We start from the raw sequence: 26,464 nt of genomic DNA, 5'->3' as shown, positions 1-26,464 counted from the left end.
TAAAAAATTACCCTGGCATGAATTCTATCAATAAAAAGTTCTTTTAAAAAAAAAAAAAATACTAATTTACCTTAGTGTCCCTTCTAACACCAATAATCTGATTCTTCAAACAATCCTTTCTGATGAACTGAGATCACAACCTGTCATTGTGGGAAGACTTGCAAATTCCCATCTATGCTAGTTTTAAGCTTTTTGGTTTTAGCATGTTAGCATTTAGCATTAAAAATTTAGCAATTTTTAATTCTATTTAGCCTTTTTTTAATCAGTGTTCTTTACCTAAAGACACTACTAAGAGTCCTCCAACTGAAAAATTGTGTTCTCTCATTTTTTATCTCCCCAGATGCTCATTTCCATTAAAAAAAAAATTTTTTTAAATTCTTTTCTCACTCCTTTTATCCATTCAACAACTTTTTTCCTCTGACTTTTGAAACAAAAACATACCCAGGTCAGTTAACAATATATATGGTAAATATATGGATATGGATTATGAATAAACCAGACAACAGGAAACTCCACAAAGGAAGGGGATGTTCTTAGAAGAAATTTATTTCATTGCTGACCCTTAAGTAGCAGCATTCGATTTTCATCAAGCTGCCACATTCTTCTCTCCTAAATGGCACCAAATCTTAGGGAGCATACTGGGTTCAATCTTCAGTATTTCACAGACCTACATAGCAGGAACATTCAGCTGCATATAGAAAAAAGATTTGGGGAGACTATTTCTGTCTAAAAAGAACAACTTTGGACTACTCAAAAAAACCAATTACCAATTGTTTTGATTTGGGGCCAGTTTCTGGTGAACTATAATCCTAGTTAACTTCTCACAGGAAGAAAAAGACATTAAAATATGTACAGAAATCAGCCTTTACCTACCTGTGTGAGTGGCTTAGTTTCTGGGGAGATTTGAAGATTCCTATCCATGCTGGGACCATAATAGCTGCCACTATAGCAAGCTTTCTCAGAAGGTTCTATGTAATTCAGGAAACAATCAAATATTCTCTTTCCTTGTTTTCTTTATGGGAAACTGATTCCCTCCCAACTCCAAAACAGGAAACAGGGCTTGGACCTTGGATAACTCTTTTTAGATAGAAATTCACAGCTACCACACATAGTAAACTAAAGACATTTTTAAAGTGCTGAGGATTAAGTTGCTTAATCTCATCCTTTTCTCAAACTATGTTTGTCCTTTGGGAAGAAGATATTAAATAGACTGCATCAATTTTCTCTATTCCAAAAATCCCACCTCCAAAAGTAAAGGGAAACTTCTATCACTTTAGGGGTGAGAGAAACAAGAGAGCCAAGTGAGTAAGAAAGAGCACCGAGGTGGGAAAAATAGTGGATGTGAGGTCAGATTTCATTCTATTAGCTATAAAAAATACAATAAATGAGATTTCTATACTTAGAAAGATTACTTTCTTAGAAAGTATACACAAACAGGAGAAACACTGATAATTCTGACAGACTTCCTTGGTTTAAAATATTTGTAAAGAAACTCACAGAAAAACTAAAATCAAAAACTGATTCCTTACATACTTATATTCCTTATATGAATATTTTCTATTTTATAGTCTGGATTATACCTGAATATGCTGGTTATAAAGCTTGGGACTCTTGATCCAAGTAATCTTTTCTGCCCTTCCTCCCTCCATCCCCTATCATAGAAATATACAAGGGAAAAAACAAAAATGTAAAAATAGAAATAAAAATAAATGGAAGTGAGAAGAGCAAGAGTAGATGCTGAGCCTCTATCCAGTTAATAGTATTCAGATACTCTCTCTCCCCTGTGTTATATGAAGCAGGATGTTAAGGAAGGAAATCAAGAACTTCCCACAATAGTTTAAATTTTATGTTTAAGGATTACGTTATAGAAAACCTGTTACTTTCCTAATCAGGGAGGGGATACAGTGTAATTTCAAGGCATCTCAATTTAATATTCATTTAATCCCAAAGCAATTGTGCAATAAGCAAAATATCAGAAAAAGAAAACAACAAAGTTATCTTCTCACAGGAAGAAAAAGACATTTAAAATATGTACAGAAATCAGCCTTCACATACAGGAGTCTTGTTTGAATGGCTATTGAAGATTCAGATTCCAAAAAAAAAAAGTATTACCCACATCAGGAATGTTCACTGGCGCTCAACAGTTTCCATTAGGGCTGCCCTCTCTAAAAGAAGTAACGAAGTGGTGCCGGGATAGGTTGATTAGTGCAATTCCCACTGATGGATCTGTTCTAGAAAGGGAATGCCCTAGTCAATGCTGCCTAAGGTTTCAGAACACATGGAGAGAAGGGGAAGTCTACTGTTCCCTAACACATACAGTTTGCCACCCAGAGAAAGTCTGGAGTCCCCAACAAGACCTTCTGGAGGGGGTTAAGCTTCACTAAATGAGGGGTGGCCTATGGCATTCAGGACACTTCCTTTCTTTCTAGGTCTCCAAAGTCACAAGTCCCATTTGAATCCTAATGCACAGCCCTGTGCACTCAGCGTCCTGCAAACATACACGTGCCATGTTTCAGCTCTCCCCTGCCAAGGATGGCATTAACCTGCTCAAAGCCACCAGAATCGTACATACACTATCAACATGATAAAAAACACAGCAACTGCCGCAAGTTTGGCGTAGGTGGAACGCATGTTCAAATACTTCGCATCCTGACGGTATTTCTTGGACAAACTGGACAAATTGTTGGCTTTGGAATCCAATGCTGCCAAAAAGTAGAAAAGGAATAAGACAAATTAGCTGCTAACATTCTCTTAATTAAAATAAAAGCACCTTTTCCCACCTCCTGTTTTATTATGACATAAGGTAAGCGATATTTTCTATGAAAAGCACATACTTCACTGAAAATATCATAAGATTCATATAATTTAGGAGTAAGAGAAAAAGCTGGACCAAAACTGGACAACTCTTAAATTATAAACTGGCTCTATGGGAGGAATTCTTCAAGTCTGCAAATTTATTTTTAAATATTCTGATAACCTGCATTTTGATAGAATTAGTTGCCTTTGTCATCCTGTATGTTTATTTTATGCATTTAAAAACATTATTCTAAGAGAGGTTCAGAAGTTTCATCAGACTGTGATAGAAGTTCACGATATTTTTTTAAAAAAGTGTATAAATGTAACAAATGAATATCCCTTCAACAATGTTAATAGAAATAAACCCTGCAGGAAATGACAACCTAGGACAAAATTTTTTTGCATTTCAAGACTATGCTGAAATAAACCAGTGAAAATATAAGGAAGCTTTAGGATCCCTTTTTCATAATAAAAACATTATTAATAAGTTTCCATTAATCAAGTTCTAAACCGAACACTGAGAGGTAGAGAAAGGCTGTATAATGATCACTGATGATGATGGGTCAGCCCTAAGTCATTGTAAGATGCTCAAGAATCTTCTAAAACATCAAAGACTAAGTTATGTAATTGTAGGGGATCAATTTTAGAAGAAAAAGCTAACTGGAAATCAAGGAAGATGAAATCAGCAATTTATTCAGAGTTCTGGAGCAGTGCAGGCTTAGCCCAATCTCTTCCTCATGCTATATTTAGAGACTAGTGTGCAAACATTCACATTTAGAATGTAGAAAGAACCTGTCCTTCTACCGAAAGCAGGGAAATGAACTAGACATTTCTGAAAGATTCTCCACAAGAAGGGCAGAAATAAAAGGCATTATTGGTCATCTCTTAGTGAACTAAAAACAACAATTAATTTGAAACCTCCAAGCATTTTAATTCAGGTCTGACCACAAACTACTAATTCATGACAAAGAGTGCACTAGACTATGATCACCACTACCAAACCCCTCCTCTTTTGGGGTGTTTTAAGATTTACACAATGCTTTTCTTACAACTCTGGGAGGTAGACAATACAAGTCTTTTTAATTCCCATTTTAAAAATAAGGAAAATTGAGGCCCTAAGTAATTAAGTGACTTATCCATGGTCACACAACTAAGTGACGTGGGGCTGTCAACTGTGAGTCCAATATTCTGCCCATTATATCAACGATAAGCCTTTTTTCCAAGAAATGCTGATGTGCTCCAATCTGACACTATGAATCCCTCTGTGGCCTATAGGTCACCCTGCATTTTGGAAGGCCAGGCCAAAAGAATGAAGCAAACAAAAGAGCTATCAGGCTACAAAGATTCTTATGTTGGCTCTCTGAGGACCAGCCTAGCTGATCACCCAAGGCTCATCCTCAAAAGGCTGAATGTGGATAATGAACTAAAGCAATCTGTGTTACATAAAATGATCTTATGTACATATTATTCATCTAATTATATGTGTACATGTTATCTCCCCTTCTAGAATACAAACTGAGGAGTCAGACAGCATTTTGTCTTTTTTTATACTCCCAACATTTAGCATAGTGCCTGGCACACAGTAAACACTAAATAAAAGTCTGACTGATGACTTTGTGGAAGGATTATTCATCCCTATAACTAGATTTTGAATCAACTAAGCCACAAGCATTTGTTAAATACTTAAAGATGGCTATTTTATGTATTTTTAAAATCATATTCAAATTCTTTGAAAACTGACTCCATGTATATTTTTATGTTTCTTTGTTGCTCACATGCTAAGTCTTATGGAAATAGACTCCAATTTTTAAACCTAATTCTACCATTGACTTAACTAATATTCTTTAGCAATTTATTAAATTTCTTTTTTTAACAAAACTGTCATGAAGGTGAACATGAAATTATTTCAGAAAACATAATGTGATGGAAATTCCTATATCTCACTGTAAATCTAAATAATAACTACAACAACATATGCTTATCTATCACCAATATTCCATTTACTAAACTCTGTTGTGCCCTTCCCCACTAACAAGGGTCTCTCTTACAGAAGAAATAATAGGAATACTTCCTCAACATCTCCAGGAATTTTTATAATTAATGACTGAAAGGTTAGGAAAATAATACTAAGTTAGACACAAGATTAGAATCTAGGTTTCTGTCCCAATATTTGAATAACACAAATATTCCTACAGCTAAAGTGGAAATAGCTTTAAGAGTGTAATCTTTGGGGCAGCTAATTGGTGTAGTGGATAGAGCACTAGCCTTGAAGTCAGGAGGACCTGAGTTCAAATTTGACCTCAGACACTTAGCACTTCCTAGCTGTGTGACCTTGGGCAAGACACTTAACCCCAATTGCCTCAACAACAACAAAAAAAGAGTGCAACCATTTTCCCTCCTTAAGTTTTATAAAACTTTCTTCTTAAGCTGATTCTGCAAGAGTACTCCTTAGAGAATGTAGTGGATTTGTTTGTTTTTGCAATATTAAACTAAATGTGGACATTGTAATTACTTTTAAGTTACCCATTAGCTCTATGAGATAAAGTAAAAAAAAAAAAAATGCAAAAATGTGGCAAATTAGGCAGGGAAATGAATAAAAAAATGGCAGATAATGGTACAAAGAACCTTACTAGTTGTTTATCACTAAAGGGGGTAAGAAAAATTGCAAAAAGAGACTTTTGGCATGGAAAATGCACTCCAGTGCCTTCTGAACACCTGAAATGATAAAAGCCAGAGAAGCAGCAAGCTGATAGCCAGGTCTTTTTGAAAGCAACTAAAGAAATTTTTCTAGACCTTGGTAAGCCTTGAAGTAATAATAATCCATAAACTTTGAGGCTGAGGAAGAATAGTGTCAAAAAGACATTATCCTATTATGAAAAGGCTCAACACAAAGTACCTGCCACCAACCAGAATGGTTTAAAATTATTCTCTTGAATAAGCCCGATTTCTTTTTGCTTCTTAGGAGGCAACAGGAGTTAAGCCAAACCTTGAAGAATAGATAAAATTTGAAATAAGGGGGGGGGGGGGGGGGGGAAGGAGGGTGTGTGACAGTATTCATTATGGTACAGAAGTAAGGATGAAGGAAAGTTAAGGAAATTGATCTGGTTGTACCAATAGGCAAGTGCAGGAAAATAATGGGTGATATGTTTTGAAAGGGAAATCAGAACCAAAAATGTGGAGGACTTGAACATTCAACTAAGAAATTTGGATTTCATCCAAACAAAACTAGGACAGGACAAGATAAGACAGGAGAACAATATGATTCAAATAGCATTTGAAAAGACTAGAGAAACCTGAGAAACACTGGATTAGAAGGGGTAAAAAACTAGAGTAAGAGAAATCAAGTGAGAGCCAAATTTCAATAAGTACTCAAAAGCTTTTTTTTATTTCCCTTAACTTGTGCATGTTTTTTAGATGATAAAATACTTAGAACCTTGAGAAACTGGCCCCGAGATGTATGAGCTCAATACATTGCAGGTACTAAAGAAATACTAATCATTCTGGTAGCTTCATTCTACTATTAATCAGGTGAATTCTTGATAAAATATGATATGAATCAAGTACCTCTTAATCCATCTACTCATCTTTCTGGAATGTTCTTTAGAACCCTATTACACTTAGGAGAGAGGTACCTGAGAGTGCTTCCCCTCGCTGTAAGACTTCTTCAATATTAGCCACCATGATTCTCTGTACATCCTGTAGTTCAGTGTTGATGGAGCCCAGGTTCCTCCGTGCACGGCTGTCAATGTACAGTTTTTTGGTTTTCTGAATGTAAGTATCTGGAAAGATGAAGCAAGTGGTCACTAACAAACAGTTTCATGCGGGCTCAAAAGTACCCTAAGGCCCATATCCAGGGGACACAGAACATCACAAAATAATTCATTTTAGGGCATTTAGGGCATGAAAGGGTGTTCATGAAAACATCAAATATATTTTGGAAGAAACTTTCCCCTTGTTAGAGCACCTAAAAAATGTTGGATAATGAACTGCTCTTTTTCTAAGAGGGAAAACATTATCGGGACAAGGGTCCTCATGCAACACTTGCCAATCTAAAAGAATTCAAATAGGCTGACGGACCAATCTCCTCACTAAGACAGCAAGAAAATTTACAAGATTTAGTTTAAACTAAAAATCCTACTAAAAATAGCTATCTTATCAGCCACTATTATCACCTATTCTCAGAGATCACTGCATGCAATGTGGTGCAACATAAAAAAAACTACAATAAAACAAAAAAGAGGGGCAGGTAGAGGCAAAAACACATAGTAGCATGAATTGCTTCAAAGTGGAACTTCTAAAATTATATTGCAAAAACTTTTAGTGGTCAAGAATAACAAGTCAGGTAACAATGAGAACTTAATTTTTGGCTGCATCATGACATTCCGAACCTGATCTTTTAAGAAAAAAAGGCCGTACTATATCTGCATTTGTCATTTCAACTTTTAGAAGTTGAAAACTACCTGTTTAAAGTATTCTCCAGCTATCTTCCAGTAACTATCACCTTCTCTAATGTACATGTTTAACTTCAGAACTCTTACATTTACAGATAAATCACGTTTTAAAAATCAAGTCTTACAAAAACTCTTACTGCTTACTGCTCTTATTATTACCACCCTACTTACACATTCCTACTCCTTACAGTCCTCAACAATAATGATAGCTTTAATTTTCTTCCACTTTTATTAAGATGTCACTCATGGACTAATTTTCTTTAAACTGAGGCTAACTTGTTCCTTATTCAATTAGAGCTGTATATTTGTGAACAGATCACAACCTAATCTTTTAAAAATATAGCATAAATTAGCCCATGCTAAAACTTTCTCAAGTTATACAATATATTCTTTTCCATATTCACCATTTCTGAAAAGTCATGCTAACCCAAATCCCATTTAAATCTCCAGAATACAAGACAATAGGTACCTCAAACTTTAAGCATTTTTTTCCTTACTTATATTTTCAAAGACACACAATGATGTAGACAGGCAGGTTCACAGATGGATGGATGCTTAACCCAATTTCATGTACCACCCTGGGAAATGTTCCACTTTGCTGCTTAAAGTAGGTATTTCCCTCATTATCTAAAAGATATGACTTTCCACAACCCGAAGCTGATGCTGACATGCTTGTCCTATTCATTCCTTCACATGTGGTGAATATTTTCCTATCTTTCAAAAGATGAAAAGACAATAGATATTACATCATATACGAGGACAGCTTCTGACACAGACACTGATCTGAAACCACTTCTGGGACTCTGGATAAGTCCACAAATCTTACTGTAGATAAAAGAAAAACCCATTGTGACTAATTTGTAACTTGAGATCTTCAGCACCACCGTTAGCTATGTTCCATGATGCTTGTGCTGTATGTAATAAGAGGAGATCAGGAGCCTTTTTAAAAAGGACTAACATTTCTAAGGGAATGAGACCAAGACACTGAATTACATTGTTTAGGCTTTTGTCCAAAAAAGAATGCTGATTTTTTTTCTGAGAAACATAATGAACAAAAATAATAAAGTTCTAAGCTTTAAAATGATAGCACAATTCTTTACTAAGGCAAAGAATTTCCTGTGGTTTGACTCATCAATAGTACAGTAAAAGTTAAAGGCTCACCAAATTCAATGAAGGAGTAAGGTCTGGAGACAGTGGGCACCTTCTTTCCATGTTGTTCATCAAATTCAGAATGCAAATCCTCAAGGTAGGCAAATGCCAACTTTTTGGGGAAACCAGCTTCACACAAAACCAGGTAACATACTCCTTGCTCGATAATGTAACTAGAAAGATAAATCAAAAAAGTAACCATAGATTCAATGTAGTTTCTAGCATGCAAGTGCTCTCAAGTTCTCATGTCCACTCTTGATACCACAAGAGGGCTCCTATCTATTCTTTCTTCAGGCTAGAAAACCAAAAGACATTATAAACCACATGCTCTTTAGGCCAAAAAATAGTAATTTTTCCATTAACTGAAGAATATTCCAAAAGCAGGAGTAATTTATCTATATAGTACTTTATTACTTTAAAAGTTTTACATACGATCTATTAAAATTGCTCTTAGTGAATTTTGTGTTACTGATAAGAGCAATTTTAATAGATCGTATGTAAAATAAAATTCACTTAAAACATCTTATATACATCTAAAATTATTATTTGAAAATTCTTACTTGCAAATCCATTCATCCTAAGATTATATTTATTATCCCTCCCTATTACACCTTGAAATAGCAAAGTGAATTTTTAAAAATGTACTTAAAAACTGGATGCCAACCCTAGAATGGAAGTGACTTGAGATAATTTGGTCCAAATCATACTACTGTCTCAGTTTTAAATAAATTCAGTTCAACAATCACATCTTATATGCCAACTATGTGATAAGGGGTGTACGAGGTGCTGGGGATACAAACACGCAAAAAAAAAAAAATTCCTTCCTTTCAGGTCACATAATCTAGAAGATTGAGTTATACAAACAAATGTTAGACTGGTACAATTTCATAGGAAAGGCCAGAGTTTCATGGATGAGATGACACTTGAACTTGGCCTTGAAGGAAGAAAAACACTTCAATAAGTGAAGACATGGGTGCAATCCATTTTAAATCCAGGTATAGTAGGCACAACACAAGTAGAAGGCTTAACGAGAAGGATGGAACCAAAATGAAAGGACGTTCAACTTGCAGGCAATGAGGAGTCAAACAGTGATGGAATAAATGCCTTAGGAAGACCACACATATTGGGATGAGAAATCTATACTGGAAAAGTAAAGAGACTAGTGGCTGGGAGGCCAGTTAGAAAACTACTCTCACAGCCTATCCCTACTAGCACTCATCCTATACAAACACTCCCTTTGCTGGCCTTGACAAGGCCGCTTTCAATAGGTTCCCACACTCATCTTAATTTTCTGCTGACTTCACATACCTCATCTTTCACTTGAAACTGCTTTTTTCAAATTTACTAATGATTTCTCTTTATGAAAAAAAAAATTTTTTTAAGACTATCTTTTCTTTTTTTACAGACATCTTCAATTTTCAATGTTCCCAGGGAAGGAACATCTTCAATTTTCCCCAGTGTTTCCCTTCCTAGGAAAACAAAAGAAAGGAGAGAGGGAAGGAAGGAAAGAAAAACACAGAAAGGAAAAGAATGGTACATTGGAAAAAGTTCAAAAATATGTGCAATACCTGTGGACTTCCCTCCATGTGTCTGCTTTCAGGTAATTCTTGATCCTTAAAATTTTGCTACATTCACATTTGATTTGTGTGTGATTGTTCTTTCCATTTACACCATTGTAAGCATTGGCTATAATATTTTCTTGCAATTCATGTAGATCTTATCATGCTTCTTGCTATTAATTTTATTTATCATTTCTTATAGAATAGTAATATTCCATTACTTTCACAGACTACAATTTGTTTATCCATTATTCAATCAATGGGCATCAATTTTGTCTCCAAATGTTTGCTATCACAAAAAATGCTGCTATAAATATTTATATAAATATAAATGTACGAGGATTGTCTTCTTCTTAAGATCCATCTCCTAATGTTTTCTCTTTTTAAAATTTATGGAATTAAAAAACATCTCCCTCCACCAACGATCTCCTAAATGACAACTTTAATGGCCTCTTCTCAATACTTCCTGACCTCTCTATAGCTTTTGAGATTATTGACCAACTGCTTCGATTTGATACTCTGTTTTCCCTCTGTTTTCATGACATTATTCTCTGATTCTTCTCCTATCTGTATGACCATTCCTTCTCACTGTCCTTAGTTGGATCTTCAGCAACATAACAACTATAGAAGTCTCCCTGCAGCTCTTTCTATATCTTCTTCTTTCCTCTTCCTCTATTATTTTTTTTTGGAATTTCAATTTCCCAAAGTATTATTATATCTATGCAGATGACTCTTAGATTTACCAGTCTAGTTTTAACTTTTGTCCCAAATTCATCTCATATGTCCTCTTAAGTCCAGTGTATGACTGTCAAATTTTCTAATTAATTCTGGTCTTTTCATGAGGAATGTTTAAAAGTCCTCTTTCATTAAAGGTCCATACCCCACACCCACACCCACATACACCATTCTACCTCCTCAATAATATTATACTCATTTTTGCAGAATGAGTTATTCTTGGTTTTAAGCTTATATTCTCTGCCTTCTGGAATATCACATTTCAAGCCCTCTTTTCCATTACTTTGCTGGCTGCCAGATCTTGTATGTTTTTGACTGTGACTCAAGGGTACTTAAATTCTTTCTATTTGCAGTATTTTTTCCTTGATTTAAGAGCTTAAGAGTTATAATATTCTCGGGAGTTTCTTTCAGAAGGTGAAAAAAGATTCTTTTAATTTCTACTTTACCTTCTGGTTCTAAGATTGCTATGAGTTTTTCCTTCACAATTTCCTGAAATGAGCTGTTCAGGTTCTTTGTTATTGTTGTCAATGTGTTTCAAGTAGCTTGATGATTCTCAAATTATCACTCCTTTGATCTATTTTCCAGGTCAATTGCTTTTCTTATGACAGAATTTATATTTTCTTCTTTTTTGTTTTCAGTCTTGACTTTATTGTTTCTTCATGTCTCCAAAAGTTATTAGCTTCTGTTTGGCCAATTTTAATTTTCAAGGAGTTTTCTCCATTAAGATTTTGTACCTCTTTTATTAAGCTGTTAATTTTCTTTTTATATTTTTATACCATAGTTCTCAACTGGTTTTTAAGATCATTTTTTAGTTCCTTCTTTAATTCTTCTAGGAATTCTTTTGGGGACTTGTGTTCAATCTGCATTTTTCTTTAAGGTTTTGCTTGTAAGTATTTTGAAACTGTCTTCTATGTTTGAATTTTGAGTTTCTCCATTTCCAGAGTATTCTTAACATTGGATTTTTTGCATGCTCATTCTCTCAGCCTCCTTTCTTGACCTGGACTTTAGTGCTGGACTCTGTTTACATCTGGTGGGAGCATGGGAAGTACATAGAGGACCAGTCTAGCATTTTAGTCCTTTCATATTGTCCTGCTGCTTTCACAGTTGGGTCTAAGAACCTGAGAGTTTTCAATGTTTCCAAAGTAGTAATGATCCAGAGAAAAGTTCACAGTTCTCCTGGTCTGACCTCTCCAAGTGGGCCTACTGACTTGTGCATGATTAAATTTCCTTTTTTTTTTTAATTATTATTATTATTAACTCTTCATTTACAAGATATATGCATGGGTAACTTTTCGGCATTGACAATTTCAAAACCTTCTGTTCCAACTTTTCCCCACCTTTCCCCCACCCCCTTCTCCACCTGGAAGGTAGACCAATACATGTTAAATATGTTAAAGTATATGTTAAATACAATGTATGTATATATATATATATATCCTTAAAGTTGTTTGGCTGCACAAGAAAAATCGGACTTAGAAATAAGGCAAAATTAACCTGAGAAGGAAATCAAAAATGCAAGCGGATAAAAACAGAAAGACTGGAAATGCTATGTTATGGTTCACATACATTTCCTAGAGTTCTTTCGCTGGATGTAGCTATTTCAATTCATTACTGTTCTTTTGGAACTGATTTGTTTCATCTCATTGTTGAAGAGAGCCATGTCTATCAGACTTGATCATCATATAGTATTGTTGTTGAAGTATATAATGATCTCCTGGTCCTGCTCATTTCACTTAGCATCAGTTCATGTAGGTCTCTCCAAGCCTCTCTGTATTCATCCTGCTGGTCATTTCTTACAGAACAGTAATATTCCATAACATTCATATACCACAATTTACCCAACCATTCTCCAATTGATGGGCATCCATTCAGTTTCCAGTTTCTGGACACTACAAAAAGGGCTGCCACAAACATTTTTGCACATATGCGTCCTTTTCTCTCCTTTAAGAATTCTTTGGGATATAAGCCCAGTAGTAACACTGCTGGATCAAAGGATATGCATAATTTGATAATTTTTTGAGTATAGTTCCAAACTGTTCTCCAGAATGGCTGGATGTATTCACAATTCCGTATGGTTGAATTTCTATAGACTGATGCTAAGCACAATCACTGTTATAATACTGCCAGGCTCTGCTAGATTCAGAACCAAACAATCACTGGCTCTCTGGTGGTCTGGGCTCCTGTTTTAGTTACTCTTAAGTCTGGCTTATGTTAGAACCGAGTTACGCTTTGTTTCTGGGTTCACAATTCAGTTCTTGTTTGGTGCTAAGGACAGCTAAGGCTCCTGGGACTTGCTCCTTACTGTTCCTCTCTCTCCTGTATCTATAACCCAGAAATAGGTAATGGACCAAAAAAATCCCCAGACAGTACCTGTTCTTGTACCCAATGCTAGTTCAGGGATCCCTTGGGTTCTCTTTCTACCCAAACTACTCCAGTGTTCCCCTTAGTCTCTAGATCCTAGAACATGCCTGCTCTAGTTGCTACCCATTCCTGAGCAACCCCTACCCCAGTGCTGGTAGAACTCTCTCCTTTCCTAAACTATCCTGGACTGGAAAAATAAGACACTGTGACTTTTTCCTGGCTGTCCCATACAGAATTTGTTCTGGTACATTTTCTAGGTTGTTGTGGAGGAAGTTTGCTGGGGAGCTAGACCAAAAATGACATTTCTCACTCCATCATTTTGACTCCATCTAGTGCCTATTGGACAGCTTGAACTGGATGTCCAGTAGACATCTTAAACTTAACACATTCAAAATTAAATCCCAATATCTTTCTTCCCCAAATCCTACCCTCTTATGGCTGAAGGCACTACCACTCTCTCAGTTACTGAGACTCCCAATCTAGACTTTACATTCATTCCCACACCCACCATCCAATAGCTATCAAGGCCTGTCATTTCAGTCTTTGCAACATCTTTTATGTACGCTGCTTCTCTTCACTGACATTGCTACCACCCTCATCACCTTACCAATGGACTTTTACAAAAGGTTTCTGGATATTAAGACTCCCTGCCCTCATTCCAGTATATCTTCCAACTGTCAAGTCAGTCTTCCAAAAGCTTCCCTGACTACATCACCCTCTATTTAATAAACTTCAGCTGCCTATAAAAATGTGTTTGGCTTTTAAAGCTCTTCATAAACTGGCTCCTTCCTACCCTTCCAGTGGAAAATAGCAAAAAGGACTTTACTTTAACCAGGCTGGTGGTAGTAGGAATTGAAAAGGGGATTAGTAAGATATACAAAGGTAAAATTCATAAATCCTGGCAATCAAACTGGATGTGGGGGATAAGTGAGAGTTAACAGTTAAAGAAAACAATAGAGGACAATTAAAGACTAACTACAATTTGCCTCCTATCTACTTTCTAACCTGATTTCAAGGTACCAACCCATTCAATCTTTGCAGTTCTCCCACTTTATATGAATGACTCTCAAATCTTTTATCTCCAGCTTGACTCTTCTATTCACTTTTCAACAAAGTAAACTCATATTTTTCACCTTTCTCCAACATCAGTGGTTCTTTTCCTTGGTCTCTTAGGCTAGAAATCTTCTGAGTTACTTTTAATCTGTTTTTTCATCCTCCAAATTGTAGCTGTTATTAAGTTCTCTTTTGAGAACTAATCTGAATCCACACCAATGCAGGCATAAGGCTGTGAATAAGCATAGAAATGCTAGGTAATGTTTGAACTCCCATGTTGGCTCAGTCAGGACTAGCCTGGCCTCATGTGGTGAGGATAGAATGGAATTTTGGTGCATATTTAACAGGGACCCCTAAGAAGTTGACCAAGAAAACAATATATGTGACTGGAATAATGAATATAAAGGATACTAAAAAAGCAATTGAACTCTAAGTAATTATAATAATTTGTTTTGGTCCCAAAGAACAGATGATCAAGGCCCTTTCATCTGTTCAATAAAGAGATAGGGGACTAATAGGGCAGAATACGGCATTCACTGGCTTTCCTTAATTATTTTTCTTTGTTACATAGGAAGGCCAGATGGAAAAAGGAAGGTCAGGAAATATGAAAAGAAGACCAAAAAAAGCATATAAGATATACATGCACCATGGTGCATGATGTGAAAGAGGGCACATCAAAGGTCACAGAGATGAAACAGAGAAATATGAAGAAGATCAAGAAAGTGCAGCGACATATAAGCTAAGGAAAGTAAGTAGGTTAAGTGTATTATGGATATAAAAAGAAAGAAAAACTAATTTGTGGCTGCCCTTAAAGAGTACTTGGAGGATCTCAACTACAATCTGTCCCAGCACTAAGTGCTTATTTATGATCTTCTAAATTATTCAGTTTAAAATACTGTTAGCATTCCTTATTTATTCATCCCTCTTACCCTTCAATCTTCCTATTATATTTCATTTAATAGATAGATAAAGGGATAAGTGTGGAGGTGAAACAGATCAATGAGTCAGCAGTTCCAAGATCTTGTATCTGGTACGGGGAAGAGTTTAAAACTGTATTTGTGAATATATTATGCATTTCCTAATTCTTATTACTATGGATAATTTTAAAGTTAGCTGTATATGTAAATCTACTTTGTTTACACTCCCTCTGGTATGGGACTAGGTTAGTTTATGCAAGAGGTTCTCATCCTTGGATCAAAGATGTATCAAACTGATAACACTTAAGCAAACACCTTTCTGTTCCAGTGCTCCTTATACTGTTACCAGTCCAGACACTCACTAGCAGTGACCAACACAAATTATGCAACTGTTTGCTATCACAGCTTGGATTTCTTTTTTGTTTTTTTATCCCTTTTCTTGGCCTCTATACATCAATTCTCTTGCCTTTGGTACTGATCTGCATGCTTGCCATCTACTGCCAGGCGTCCTGCAACAGCACCTTACTAGACTGGCCCCTTCAAACACGTTCTCTCTATTCAGTATTGTCTGCCAAATTACTATTTTCACAGGTGTGTGATCATGTGACTCTCCTGGTCAAAAATCTGCCAAGATTCCTTATAAGCTCCTCAACTTGACATTTAAAATCTCCACAATCTGGCTCTTGACAGACTAATCTTGAGTTAGCCCTCTTCATGCACTCTTATGTCCCAGGTGAAGGGAACTACTAGCCATTCTACCTTCCATCTCTCCACCTTTGCACAAGTCTGCTGGACATTTCCCCCTTAGGACGGTAGGGCAGAGGGGACTTCCTCCTCCTCGGCCTCTCAGAATTCTGATCTTTCTTTAAGAATTGGCTTGTGTGCCATTTCCTCCTGGGAGGCTTTTCTGATCTTTCTCAAATTCTTCCAAGTATGTACTCATCCTTGCACATGTTTCCCCAACTGTAACACTAGCTCTTGGAGGGGGAGGCCTGTTTCATTTGTCTTTGTATATCCACTTCCCTACATGTGACAAAGGTGTAAATGTTTGTTGAAACTAATTACCTTTCTCTTCTCCCAAATATCTGTGAAGCTCTTCACTTCCTTACCTGTGTTTGTAACATTCAATAAAATCTGGCAAATGTGGGTCAAATTCACCTAAGGTCTCTAAATGAAGGTAACAAGAATCAAGTTTTCAAAAGAGGTAGAGATGTTTCCACAGTTGTCTTAGAAATTATTTTCTTTTTTCCTTTGACTACAAATGTGTCATTCATAGTAAGCTATTCTTAAAAGCCCCATTTACAAGTGTCATGGAACAATGCAAACCCTTTTTTTCTTTTTTTGATAAAACATATTCTATTTAGGTGATATCTGCTACACTTAATATACTTATCTGATTAAGTTTTAATAAATGAAAGATTCCTGAATAGTTAAATGTTGCAAGAGGTGAATTTGATTGGAGGTGGGGAGCAGGGAAGGGAGGACAGTTACTATTTTCTTCTTTGGAATGAGGTGCTCTTGCTTAACTTTTCTCACAGTACATTCTATTCCCTTAAGTCTGGACCTTCCAATTAGTTTCCACCATTCTGGTCAATTATCCCCACGTTGCTATACTTTACTCAAATGATAATAAATAGATGCATCAGTCATACTCACTGAAAAGTCATGGCTCCTGCTTCCAAGGTACATCTTGTAGGGGACTGTTCATTCAACTTGCGAAAAAGTTGCTTGGCCTGACTCTGGTACTGTTGAAGATCCCGGCCAGACTGAAAGAGAAATTAAAAATTCATGTAAGAACAACCCACCACAAAGTTAAGTTATCAATGAACTGTACCACGAACCTGCTTCTGCAAAGACACTCTGAATGGGACCCTTCACTTCAAAAAACAATTAGAACTTACTTCTGTAGAGGGTTTTAATATTTGTAGAATGCTTTGAATTCATTATGCTTTTATGGGAATTGGAAACCATGTTTCAATAGCACAACTTAAAGTCACTGAAGAAAATTTACATTAGCTATCTATCAAAGTCAAATGAGAATATTCTAACTATACATAATTTAGTAGCCAGATACATAGCTTATTGGACATGAAGACCAAAATGCAATTTCCAAACTGGTTTGCTCTATGGCCCATGTTCTCATAACCTGAATTCATTCATTTATAAGATGAGAAAAATAATCCTTTCTAGTATACAACTATAAACATTGTGGTTGCTCAATATACCACAATTTAATCTACCTATTATAGATTACAGATGGTATAACCTAGAGCTAGGAGGCCCTTAAAGTTCATTAATCCAGCCTTTTCATTTCATAGATGAGAAAATGGGAAAGAAAACACTTTGCCTAAGAATAGCAAATATAGCCTGGAGAGAATACAGGTCACTTTAAGCCAAACCTCTTGCTCTATGATACATGCTACATATGGGCTCATTCAAGATAATGCTATTTATAAATACTAATAAACTAGAAATAGCAAAGGAGGTTCTGCATTATGACAGGAACATCCCAATACCATATCATCTTATCAAATAAGTTCCAGGGGACATTCTGAGAACTGGAGATTGGTGAGTCTGAATTTCAGATCTGGGGGGAAAAAAAAGCTTTGACTATTAATATTTAAGAAAATGGGGAAAGTCAATGTAAGGGAAATTACATCTCACTAAGCTATTAGGATATATTTGAGTAAAATAACTAATAATATAGTTAGGTAAATAAATAATAGTTGGGCAAGTGACTAGGTAGAACTAGTGTATATAATTGTTATATTTTCAAAAGGCCTTTGCTATGGTTCACATGATTAAAAATTTTATCATGTGATTGAACTGATGTTTTGTCACAGATAATGACCTTTAAGACAGTAAACAGGCTAAGCTAAAATATCCACCTGTTTTGTCAAATCTAAAGTCAAATCTCTTGGCAAAAAGTAACATCATTAGGCTTTCCTTTAGGAGTGACCTCCAAAGTGGAGCCTACACCCTGACTCCCAGGGGAGTAGGAAACAGCTAACTATGGCACGGTGAGACACTTCACATAGCAACTGCCCAGCACCTCCAATCGACAATGATGAGGCTTCTGACACAGATCTCAAGTCCTCCAAACTTCCCTGCACATCAATCACTACTCTTCCAGTCAGACAGGTTCTCAGTCTCAATGTCATCCTCACATAGCTGACACCTGTGTCCAACCATGACTGATTGACCTACCTATAAACACCTGTCACCTTTTCTCTACTTTCACAATCACCATCTTACTTCAAGTCCTCATCACCTTTCACCTGGACTATTGCAACAGCCTTCCATAAATGGCATTTCTGATTAAAGTCTATTCTCATCCAACTGATTCTTTACACAGCTGCCATTATGATTTTCTAAAACAAGCTTCTTAAACTGTGGATTGAAACCCCTTTTGGGGTCACAAAATTATGATTTATTATCAGTAAATGTTTGATTTGTATGTCTATTTTGTATACTTATATAGCTGGGTCATGTAAAAATTTCTCTGGCCAAAAGGGGTTATGAGTGGAAAAAGCTTAAAAAGCCCTGTTCTAAAGCACTTCGATATTCACAATGATGACCTCCCCCCCAAAAAAAAATTATATCCTATATATTCTATTTAAGAGGATACATAAGTATGAAATGCAATTTAATGACATCTATACTCAAAAATGGTCAATATACAAATTTTAGTGTTTCTTCCAGAGCCACATTTTGAAACAAAAACAAACATTTGGCTAGTCAGAGTGACCTACTGCCTAAGGTTTTACCATATATTGCTGTGCACTAAGTATGAAACAAAGTCACTAGTTAGTCCAAGAAATAGCAAAGACTGAAAATATAAATAAATTCCAATAGGGTTTAGATAAATTCAGGACTAAAACAAACTAGGAAATTTCAGGGTATATTTTAGGTGGATATCATGAGGGGTACTTTGCTTTACCATAAATAATATTCCTTAGTGATGCTAGAGAATACCAATCAAACCTCATCTGGCATATACTGAACTTATAAAATTTTTTCCAGGATTTAAATTATAAACAATTTTGCTATCCAAAAGGAAATTTTTATTTTCTACTTATTCTTACTCCTCTCTTATTTCTATAACTTCCACTGACCTATCTTTAAAAGGGGTTTCATTTTGGTACCAAACATTCCCATAAGTCCAAAACCATTTTTAGCAGCTTGTGAACAATGAGGAAAGTCCAATTAATAGGCTGTAAAAGGTTTGGAATAAAAAATGAATGCCTTTAAAATAGTAACATGGCTCTCAAGTGACAAATTTACATATAGAGGAGAGCAAGGCAAGATTTTAAGATTTAGGCCCCAAATGGACCTTCTCCATCCAAATAATTATTTAGTGCAACTTCCTAATTTTTGCAGACCACATTAAATCCCATCTAACTCAAAAATCTTGAGGAAATAACAGTAACATATTTTTAAAGCATTTTCTTCAAAAATAACTAATAAGGTAAGTTAAGAGGAGTCCAGAGAGGACTATGCTTGGATTTAAAGTTGCAACGGGTATCTGAAATCTCATAATTTGATATTATCTCTTAAGATACATCTACTTAAAACAAACCAAAAAAATTGTTATTAATTTGACAATTGATATTATTTGTCAATTTCTGTACAATCTCATTTGAAACTATGCTTTAATAGACTTTGATTCTATCTTCTCTGCTTGTATCTGAGCCTACTGCCTGCTAACAGCTAATCCTATGCTAGAGCATAACATCAATGAGGCTTTCGTGTCCCTCATTCCACCTTTGTGCATCTTTGGTTTACTGAAAAATGGGATGAAATTTGGAAATGGAGAATAGAATAATATTAACAAACTTTAGTACATGGCTTCATTTTTCTATAATTTTATCAAATAAAAGTCCCTCCTCACTCCAAATTATCTTAGCAGAACTACTTTACTATTTAAAATAGATCTTGCAATGAGTCTTGTTGTGAAGCAATATTTTCACGGGTATATTAAAACATGCCATGAGTAGAGATATCAGGTGCTCACTTGGAAGGCCAAGTGAAACTAAAAACATCAATGTAAATTAAACGTCAAATTCTTGTTTTACAATAAGCAGATGCAAAAATCTCATTAAATTGCACTGCCTTCTTCACATATTAAAAAAATAAATGTGTTTAAAGGAATTTTTTTTTTTTGCTTTACTTCTGTATATATGCATCACAGAGTAACTAAAATCTCTTTTTCATGTTGCACAAATAATTTGCACCGTTATCCTCATTTTTAGAATAACTTTTGGTCTTCTGATCAATTAAATATTTTATTAAGTACCTACTATGTGCCAAGCATTGTGCTGTGTTGCAGATACAATGAATGAGAATCTTTACTCACGTGAATATACTTATGACCTCTCTTGTAGGACCTTGTTTTTGAGGATCTCATGTATTACTTAATATTATGGTTCATAGTTTTAAGCTCAAGAAGCCAGATTTGACAGCTTTGATAGGTCCCAATCTCCCAAGATAAAACATAAATATTGCTTTATAGATTTTGCTTATTTTCAAACTAGTTCACATAGTACTCCACTATGCCAGTCCCTTTTAGAACATGTTCTTTATCCTACTTTCTATTCACCGAACTGAAGAAAAAAAAAGGTGACTGCAAGCAGTATAATGAGATAGAATGGGATAAAATCTCCAGACAAATTCTAAAACAAAAGCCAGAGGCTTTTGAAAAGCAAATTAAGAGACTGTTCTAGGCAGTACAAGTTTTTACTGCCTTAGACTGAACATGGAGCACTATCGTATGCCATCTGCTGGCCCTATAAAAGTGATGAGCTTGGTTTTCATCTTCAGTTTCTGTTTACCTCAAACGATGGCAAAGGTCAGAGGTACCAAGAACCTTCCTCCAAAGCAATGAGGGTAGATGTTCAATAATTGGCTTTTAAAAATTCAGCTGTACTAGGGATGAACTGCTGATTTGAAACTCCCTTTGGCTTCCCCTGGGGTAGATTTACCTGCTGCTCCACTCTTGCTTGTCTCTACCCCTGTCAAGCTAATTTAAGAAGGAGGAATATAGGTCAATTAGGGAGGGCAGGCCAGAAAAGGAGGAGGATCTAAGGAGAGCCTGAATAAAAACAAGGGGGATGAGGTGCAGAGCAACACCACCCGCGTGAAGAGCCAGCATTGACTTGTGTCCACACACTCCAGCTAAGCATCGAGGAGGACGCAGCTTGCAAATCACTGTTCATCCCTGTGTGAAGATTTCCTGCTGCTTCAGGTTACAGTCCTGTACTGATACTGCCTGGAGAGGAAGTTTAAGAAGGAAATTCTTGATTATGTGATCCATACTGTTTTCCCAAACAGGGAGCATGTATCACAAGGCTTGGTCTCAGGTCTTCTTTTGTTGCCTCTTGATCTTCTCTCAGAGCCCTTATGGGTTTAATGATCACTTTACTGCTGATGACTTCCAGATCCATCCACCAGCCCTGGCCTGGCTCCCAGATAACTGCCTCCTGGACATTTCTATTTGAATTTCCCGTAGGCATCTCTCCCACACAGAATTCACGATCTTTCCTCAGACGCTCCTGTCCCTCTCTCCTTTGCAAACCTTTCTCCTTCTGTCAAGGGCACTGCCAACCTGAGACCTTCTGCTCCTCACCCATGTATCTACTCCTTTGCCAAGTTTTACAATTTTATCTCCACATTTCTCATATTCGTGACCTTTTCTCTATTCACACACAGAATCCAGTGCTCAAATCCTCAACATTTCTCACCTGGACTTCTACAATAGTCCCCTTCAACAGACTTCTTCCAATCCATCGTGCACAAAGCTACCAAAATGGCACTCCTAAATCACAGGTTTTCACCCTTAGCTCAATAAACTCCAGTGGCTCCCTATTATCTCTAGGGTCAAAATCAAATTCCGCTATATGGTCTTTAAGACACCGCACATCTTAGATCTAACAAACTTTTCTTTCCAGCCTTATCACACATGATCCTCATTCACAAACTTTAGTTCAAACAAAGTAGTTTCACACACACTGCTGAGCCATTTCTGGGCCTGAATGAGCTGACCAAGACTTGGAAAACCTTTTCTCTTGCTTTCTTAGAATCTAGCTCAAAAGTTAGCTTTTTTCTCCACCAAGTCTTTCCTGTTGTTCCCAGCTCCTAACATCTCCCTTCCCCATTACCTTAGGTTTCTTCTGCAGACCTTACACATGTATCTTGCCTTTGTATGCTCGGTATTTAGCATCCTTGCATATGGCAAATTAGCTGCAAAATGGATTGAAATGTCTATTTCCTATTTATAAAGCTTTGTTCTAACTTCAAACAGGAAATAATTTTATGGATATATACATTTGCTCCAAGAAAAAGTGCTCATACCCACCTCTGATTTCATTAAATTGGTCTGAGAAAAGTCCTAATAAGATGTATTGTTTTAACTGGCTCACCTAAATTCATTCATATCAAACAATATTTAAGTGCTTAGGCACTGGAGATACTAAGATGAGATATAAGATATAAGCTCTACTCTTGAAGACATTCCAGTGAGAAAAAGAAAGCATATCTACCAAAAACCAAAACAAAACCAAAAAAACTTTACAATAAACTGTCTCTAAGTAAAATAAAGCAAAACAAAAAACAAACAAAAACAATATGATCCTTCTATCTAAGAGGCTCTGGAAAGACTTCATAAATGAAGTAGCATTTGAGATATGTCCAAAAGGAAAGATTTTAACAGCTGGATGTAAATAGGAAAGGATGTCTATTACAAGCACAGGGGACAATGTCAACAAAGGCCCAGATGTATGTAACAAAAGAAGATAAGAGGATGAGATAGGCAGACCAGGAAGGGTTTAACACTTACACTAAGCTGAACAGAAAATACTTTGAATTTATTACATGGCTGGGGATCAATATGAATCAGCTTAATTCTCAAATATTACATTCTGATTAGAATTTTTTTTTACACTGAAATGAACTACAGTAATGGCAAATTTTACAATTTTTTTTTTTTTTTTTACAAATTTTACATTTGTACAATGTACATTTTACAAATTTTAAAATAAACCCAGAAAAAGTATCTATCTTGTACAAAATTAGTCTCCAAATCAGCAAAGCTAGGTCTCATGACTAAGCAGTGATCTTTCCACTATTTCTTGACTTCAGAGATTAGAAAGGACAAATATCTATTCTATTATTTCAGAGCTGGAAAAGCATACCTATTATTAACTGATTTTTACTTCTCTTACGTCAACTTAACTCTGGATTCTGTGGCCCTTTCCAACATCGTTTTCACTTCTGTTAAGAAATAGTTTCAATCCTTTTAAGTTTCTTCTTAAATTTTGGTTGCTTTAATTTATCTAAAAAAAGATGCACGAAATTTCATTTGTGTTGTCCTTTCCTAAACTTTAATTTACGTAAAAACTAAATGGCCAATTTTAACAATAAGATTATCAAATATTATGCTAACCCTTTAGATTAGTTAAAACTTTTCCTAGTATGTCTTTGGATGCTTTTGATTCCAATAAAAGCAGCTATTTTGGAACTGCCATATAGTTTCTACTCCTTTTTCCTTAAGTTGTCATTTCAAACCTTTAAAGTTATTCACCTGTACGTCAGTTTTCAAATGTAAAATCTGAAAGTCCTGTTTGAGAAATGTTTCCTTAAGTGCTAATAGACCAAAGATGCTATTTCTGATGGTAACTGAAAACATAATCTCCTATAGGTTTCATCTTTAGCTATGTAGGACAATAGACTACAGCTCATTAAGGACTTCAGGCTTTGTAGGAGATACAGAAAGGAGCAAATCTTTAGTCATTTAATCCTTTGATACTTGATAAAAGTCTTTAGTTAAGAGGTAGGGCATAAAGTGGTTAGTAAAATTAAAGAAAAATTAAGTTACAACTCTAGAAGTTCCTAACTGTACGATTGCCCTCGACAAATCACAGTTTGAGCTTCAGTTACCTCATCTATAAATACACTTTTGTCCTTTTCTTCCCACCATGCATACTATGAATATGGGAGAAAAAAAAAATCTAAGATGGCACTGAATCCTATTTCATCAATCTCAATAGTATACCTCACATTTACATAAAATTTTATGTTTTGCAAAACCCTTTCTACATAACAATCATAGGAGGTAGGCACTAAAAAACAAGTGTCATTATCCATAATTTATAGCTTCAAAAAATGAAGTGGTGTGTCCTATATTAAACAATTAATCAGGATCAGCCAGGATTAGAACTCGAGTCTCCAAGCTTTTCACTCCAATGATACTTTACTATAGTATATTGTCTTTTGTGTAGGCCTTAGCATAGGTACTTGCTTAAGTGGTGCAGTGCACAATTTTACCTGGAATTAGAAAATCTCATTTTCCCAAGTTCAAATCTGGCTTCCCACACTTGCTACCTGTGAATCCCGGACAAGTATCTGTTTGCATCAGTTTCCTCATCTGGACAAGGAAATGGCAAACCACTTCAGTACCTGTCAAGAAAACCCCCAAATAGGGTCACAGAAAGTTGGACTCGACTGAAAAAAACATACATAAGTACCTGAGATATGTTTTTTTCTCAAGATTTCACTTGTGCATAGGGCCTTGAACATTATGAGGGTATCCATGCTGAGGAGATCATGGTAATTTCAACCACAATACTTCCCTTAGGTCTTCATAGGCTGCTAGAATCAGAAGAATTCATCCTGTGCTAACCAAATGTGGGGTAATCACCTTCTCTGAAGTTACCTAGGCCGAGTTTTAGATGTTATCATTTGACATGAAAAGCTTTGTGGCTCATAAGAAAAAGCTAGGAGTTTACTGGACTGTGACTTCAAGGGGTCAAGAATATGACACCATGGCAGCCAAAGATGCTAGTGCGATCCTGGGCTGCCCTAGAGTGCAGAACAGAAGAAATGATAGTTCTGCTGGCTCTGTCCCGGTCCATTCCCTGTATCGTAGTCAATTCCAGGCACCACATTTTAAGAAGGGTAATGACAAAGGATCACCTTCAGGGTGGCCAATGACATAGAACTTGCAAGAACTGCAGTTACCTCAGCAAAGGGAAGAGGAAAGGGGCCCAGATGAGATATGTCTTCCTGTATCTGAAGAGTTCCCTGCTAAAGAGATCTATTCTGTTTGAACTGTTGAAAGTTCTGCAGGGCAGAACTTTAAGAACAAAGCAATTTCAAGAATGGGAGGAGGGGGGAGAGCAGATTTATACTCAATATAAGGAAAATTAGAGGTGTCCATGAATCATCTTGTAAAATAAGGGGTTCTCTCTCAATGGTTTTCAGAGAGGTTAAAGAACCTGCTCCGATGAAGGGTGTAATCAATGACCTCTGACACCATTCCTAACTCTTGAGATTTCCAATCTTTAATGGCTGATAGAACCTACCAGGGCTTCGTTTGGTACAAATCTGAGAAAACCAAGTAAGGTCACTGTAACGGGACTTTAAAAGTAGTCCATGACTATGGCAGGCAGTTAATATTCAAGTGTCTTCTTAACTCGGCTTAAATCATAAGAAAAATGTTACTTCCCTCATTTTAATTTTTTTTCAAGATTTAAACAAGGCAAGAATTTAAATCTTCTCATCCTTTTTTATTAACCTCTAACTTTAATCCGCATATAAATATCTTCCTCCCAAGAAACTTAAAACAATTCAGCCATATTTCCTCATCAGCGCTAACGATTCCAGAGAGCTGGGTCAAAGATTAGCGGCAGGCCCTACTTTCCTGATAAGAGAAGGGAGGCACAGAGAAAACGTAACTCGTCCCGGGGTCAGACGCGTGTCAGGGTGATTTCCAGCGTCTTTCACCAGAGCAAAGTTATGGCTTCCAGTTAAATTCAATGAACTCGGACCGCGGGCCCAGCCACGCCCCTCCCCCGAAGGACCCGAGTGCCCCGGGATGTAACAACTTTCTCCAAAGCCCGGGGCAACACGTGCTTTCCTCCCCGAGGCAGGACCTCCTCACCCTGGCCGTGGGCTACCGTGAATGCACTCGTCTCAACCCGGGCAAACTCGGGAAAGGGAGGAACCGAGGTTGGGGTTCTCTAGCGGAGTAGGGGGCGGGTCGCACCACCTCCCCTCACCTGCTCGTCTTCCTGCATAGAGGCCGCCAGTGGGAGCCCGTCCGCCACTCGGGCGATCATCGTCAGCAACACCATTTCCTCTGCTTACAGGGGAGCCGATACCCCCCGACGATGGCAGCCGCGATAGTCTCCGCTTATTCTACTCCCGACGGCAGCTCAGCCCTTCGCTCCGGTAGTTCCCTCCGCCTGCGTCTCCTCTTCCCCGCTGAGGTGGCCGGAAACCGAAGCGCTGGAGGCTTTTTTTCCACTTCCGGTCCCTCCCTTATCGTAGTCCGGTCAGAAACAGGCAGTTCTGACGCGAGAGTTCCTACCTTTCTCTCCTATCCGTTTCAACTGAACCTGACAGGCCCCGCCCACTTTCCCCACCCCCTCCTGCTGGACTTGTGGAA

The 26,464-nt window shown here is 36.7% G+C and overlaps 1 protein-coding gene across 1 annotated transcript; it reads right to left on the bottom strand.

The window, feature by feature from the left end:
• Positions 1-528: 528 nt before the first annotated feature.
• Positions 529-26,464, bottom strand: SEC22B (SEC22 homolog B, vesicle trafficking protein). The gene is made up of 5 exons (XM_051992872.1): positions 26,076-26,464; positions 16,678-16,787; positions 8,409-8,569; positions 6,429-6,575; positions 529-2,702 (listed from the first exon to the last, which is right to left on the bottom strand). Exons 1-5 carry the CDS (start codon positions 26,148-26,150, stop codon positions 2,548-2,550), a joined length of 648 nt encoding a protein of 215 aa, XP_051848832.1. The 5' UTR covers positions 26,151-26,464; the 3' UTR covers positions 529-2,547.

Source organism: Antechinus flavipes, chromosome 4, assembly GCF_016432865.1.
Source record: "Antechinus flavipes isolate AdamAnt ecotype Samford, QLD, Australia chromosome 4, AdamAnt_v2, whole genome shotgun sequence".
In the NCBI taxonomy this organism is placed as follows: Eukaryota; Metazoa; Chordata; class Mammalia; order Dasyuromorphia; family Dasyuridae; genus Antechinus; species Antechinus flavipes.
The sequence above is the reverse complement of the archived record's forward strand: the minus strand, read 5'-3'. Positions and strand labels throughout refer to the sequence as shown.

Bases quoted from the DNA above. Each gene is read 5' to 3' on its own strand.
- SEC22B (XM_051992872.1), bottom strand. From the start codon at position 26,150: ATGGTGTTGCTGACGATGATCGCCCGAGTGGCGGACGGGCTCCCACTG. The intron at 16,788-26,075 runs GTGAGGGGAGGT...TTTCTCTTTCAG, and splicing joins CTATGCAGGAAGACGAGCAG to TCTGGCCGGGATCTTCAACA. The intron at 6,576-8,408 runs GTGAGCCTTTAA...TCATCTTTCCAG, and splicing joins TTACTCCTTCATTGAATTTG to ATACTTACATTCAGAAAACC.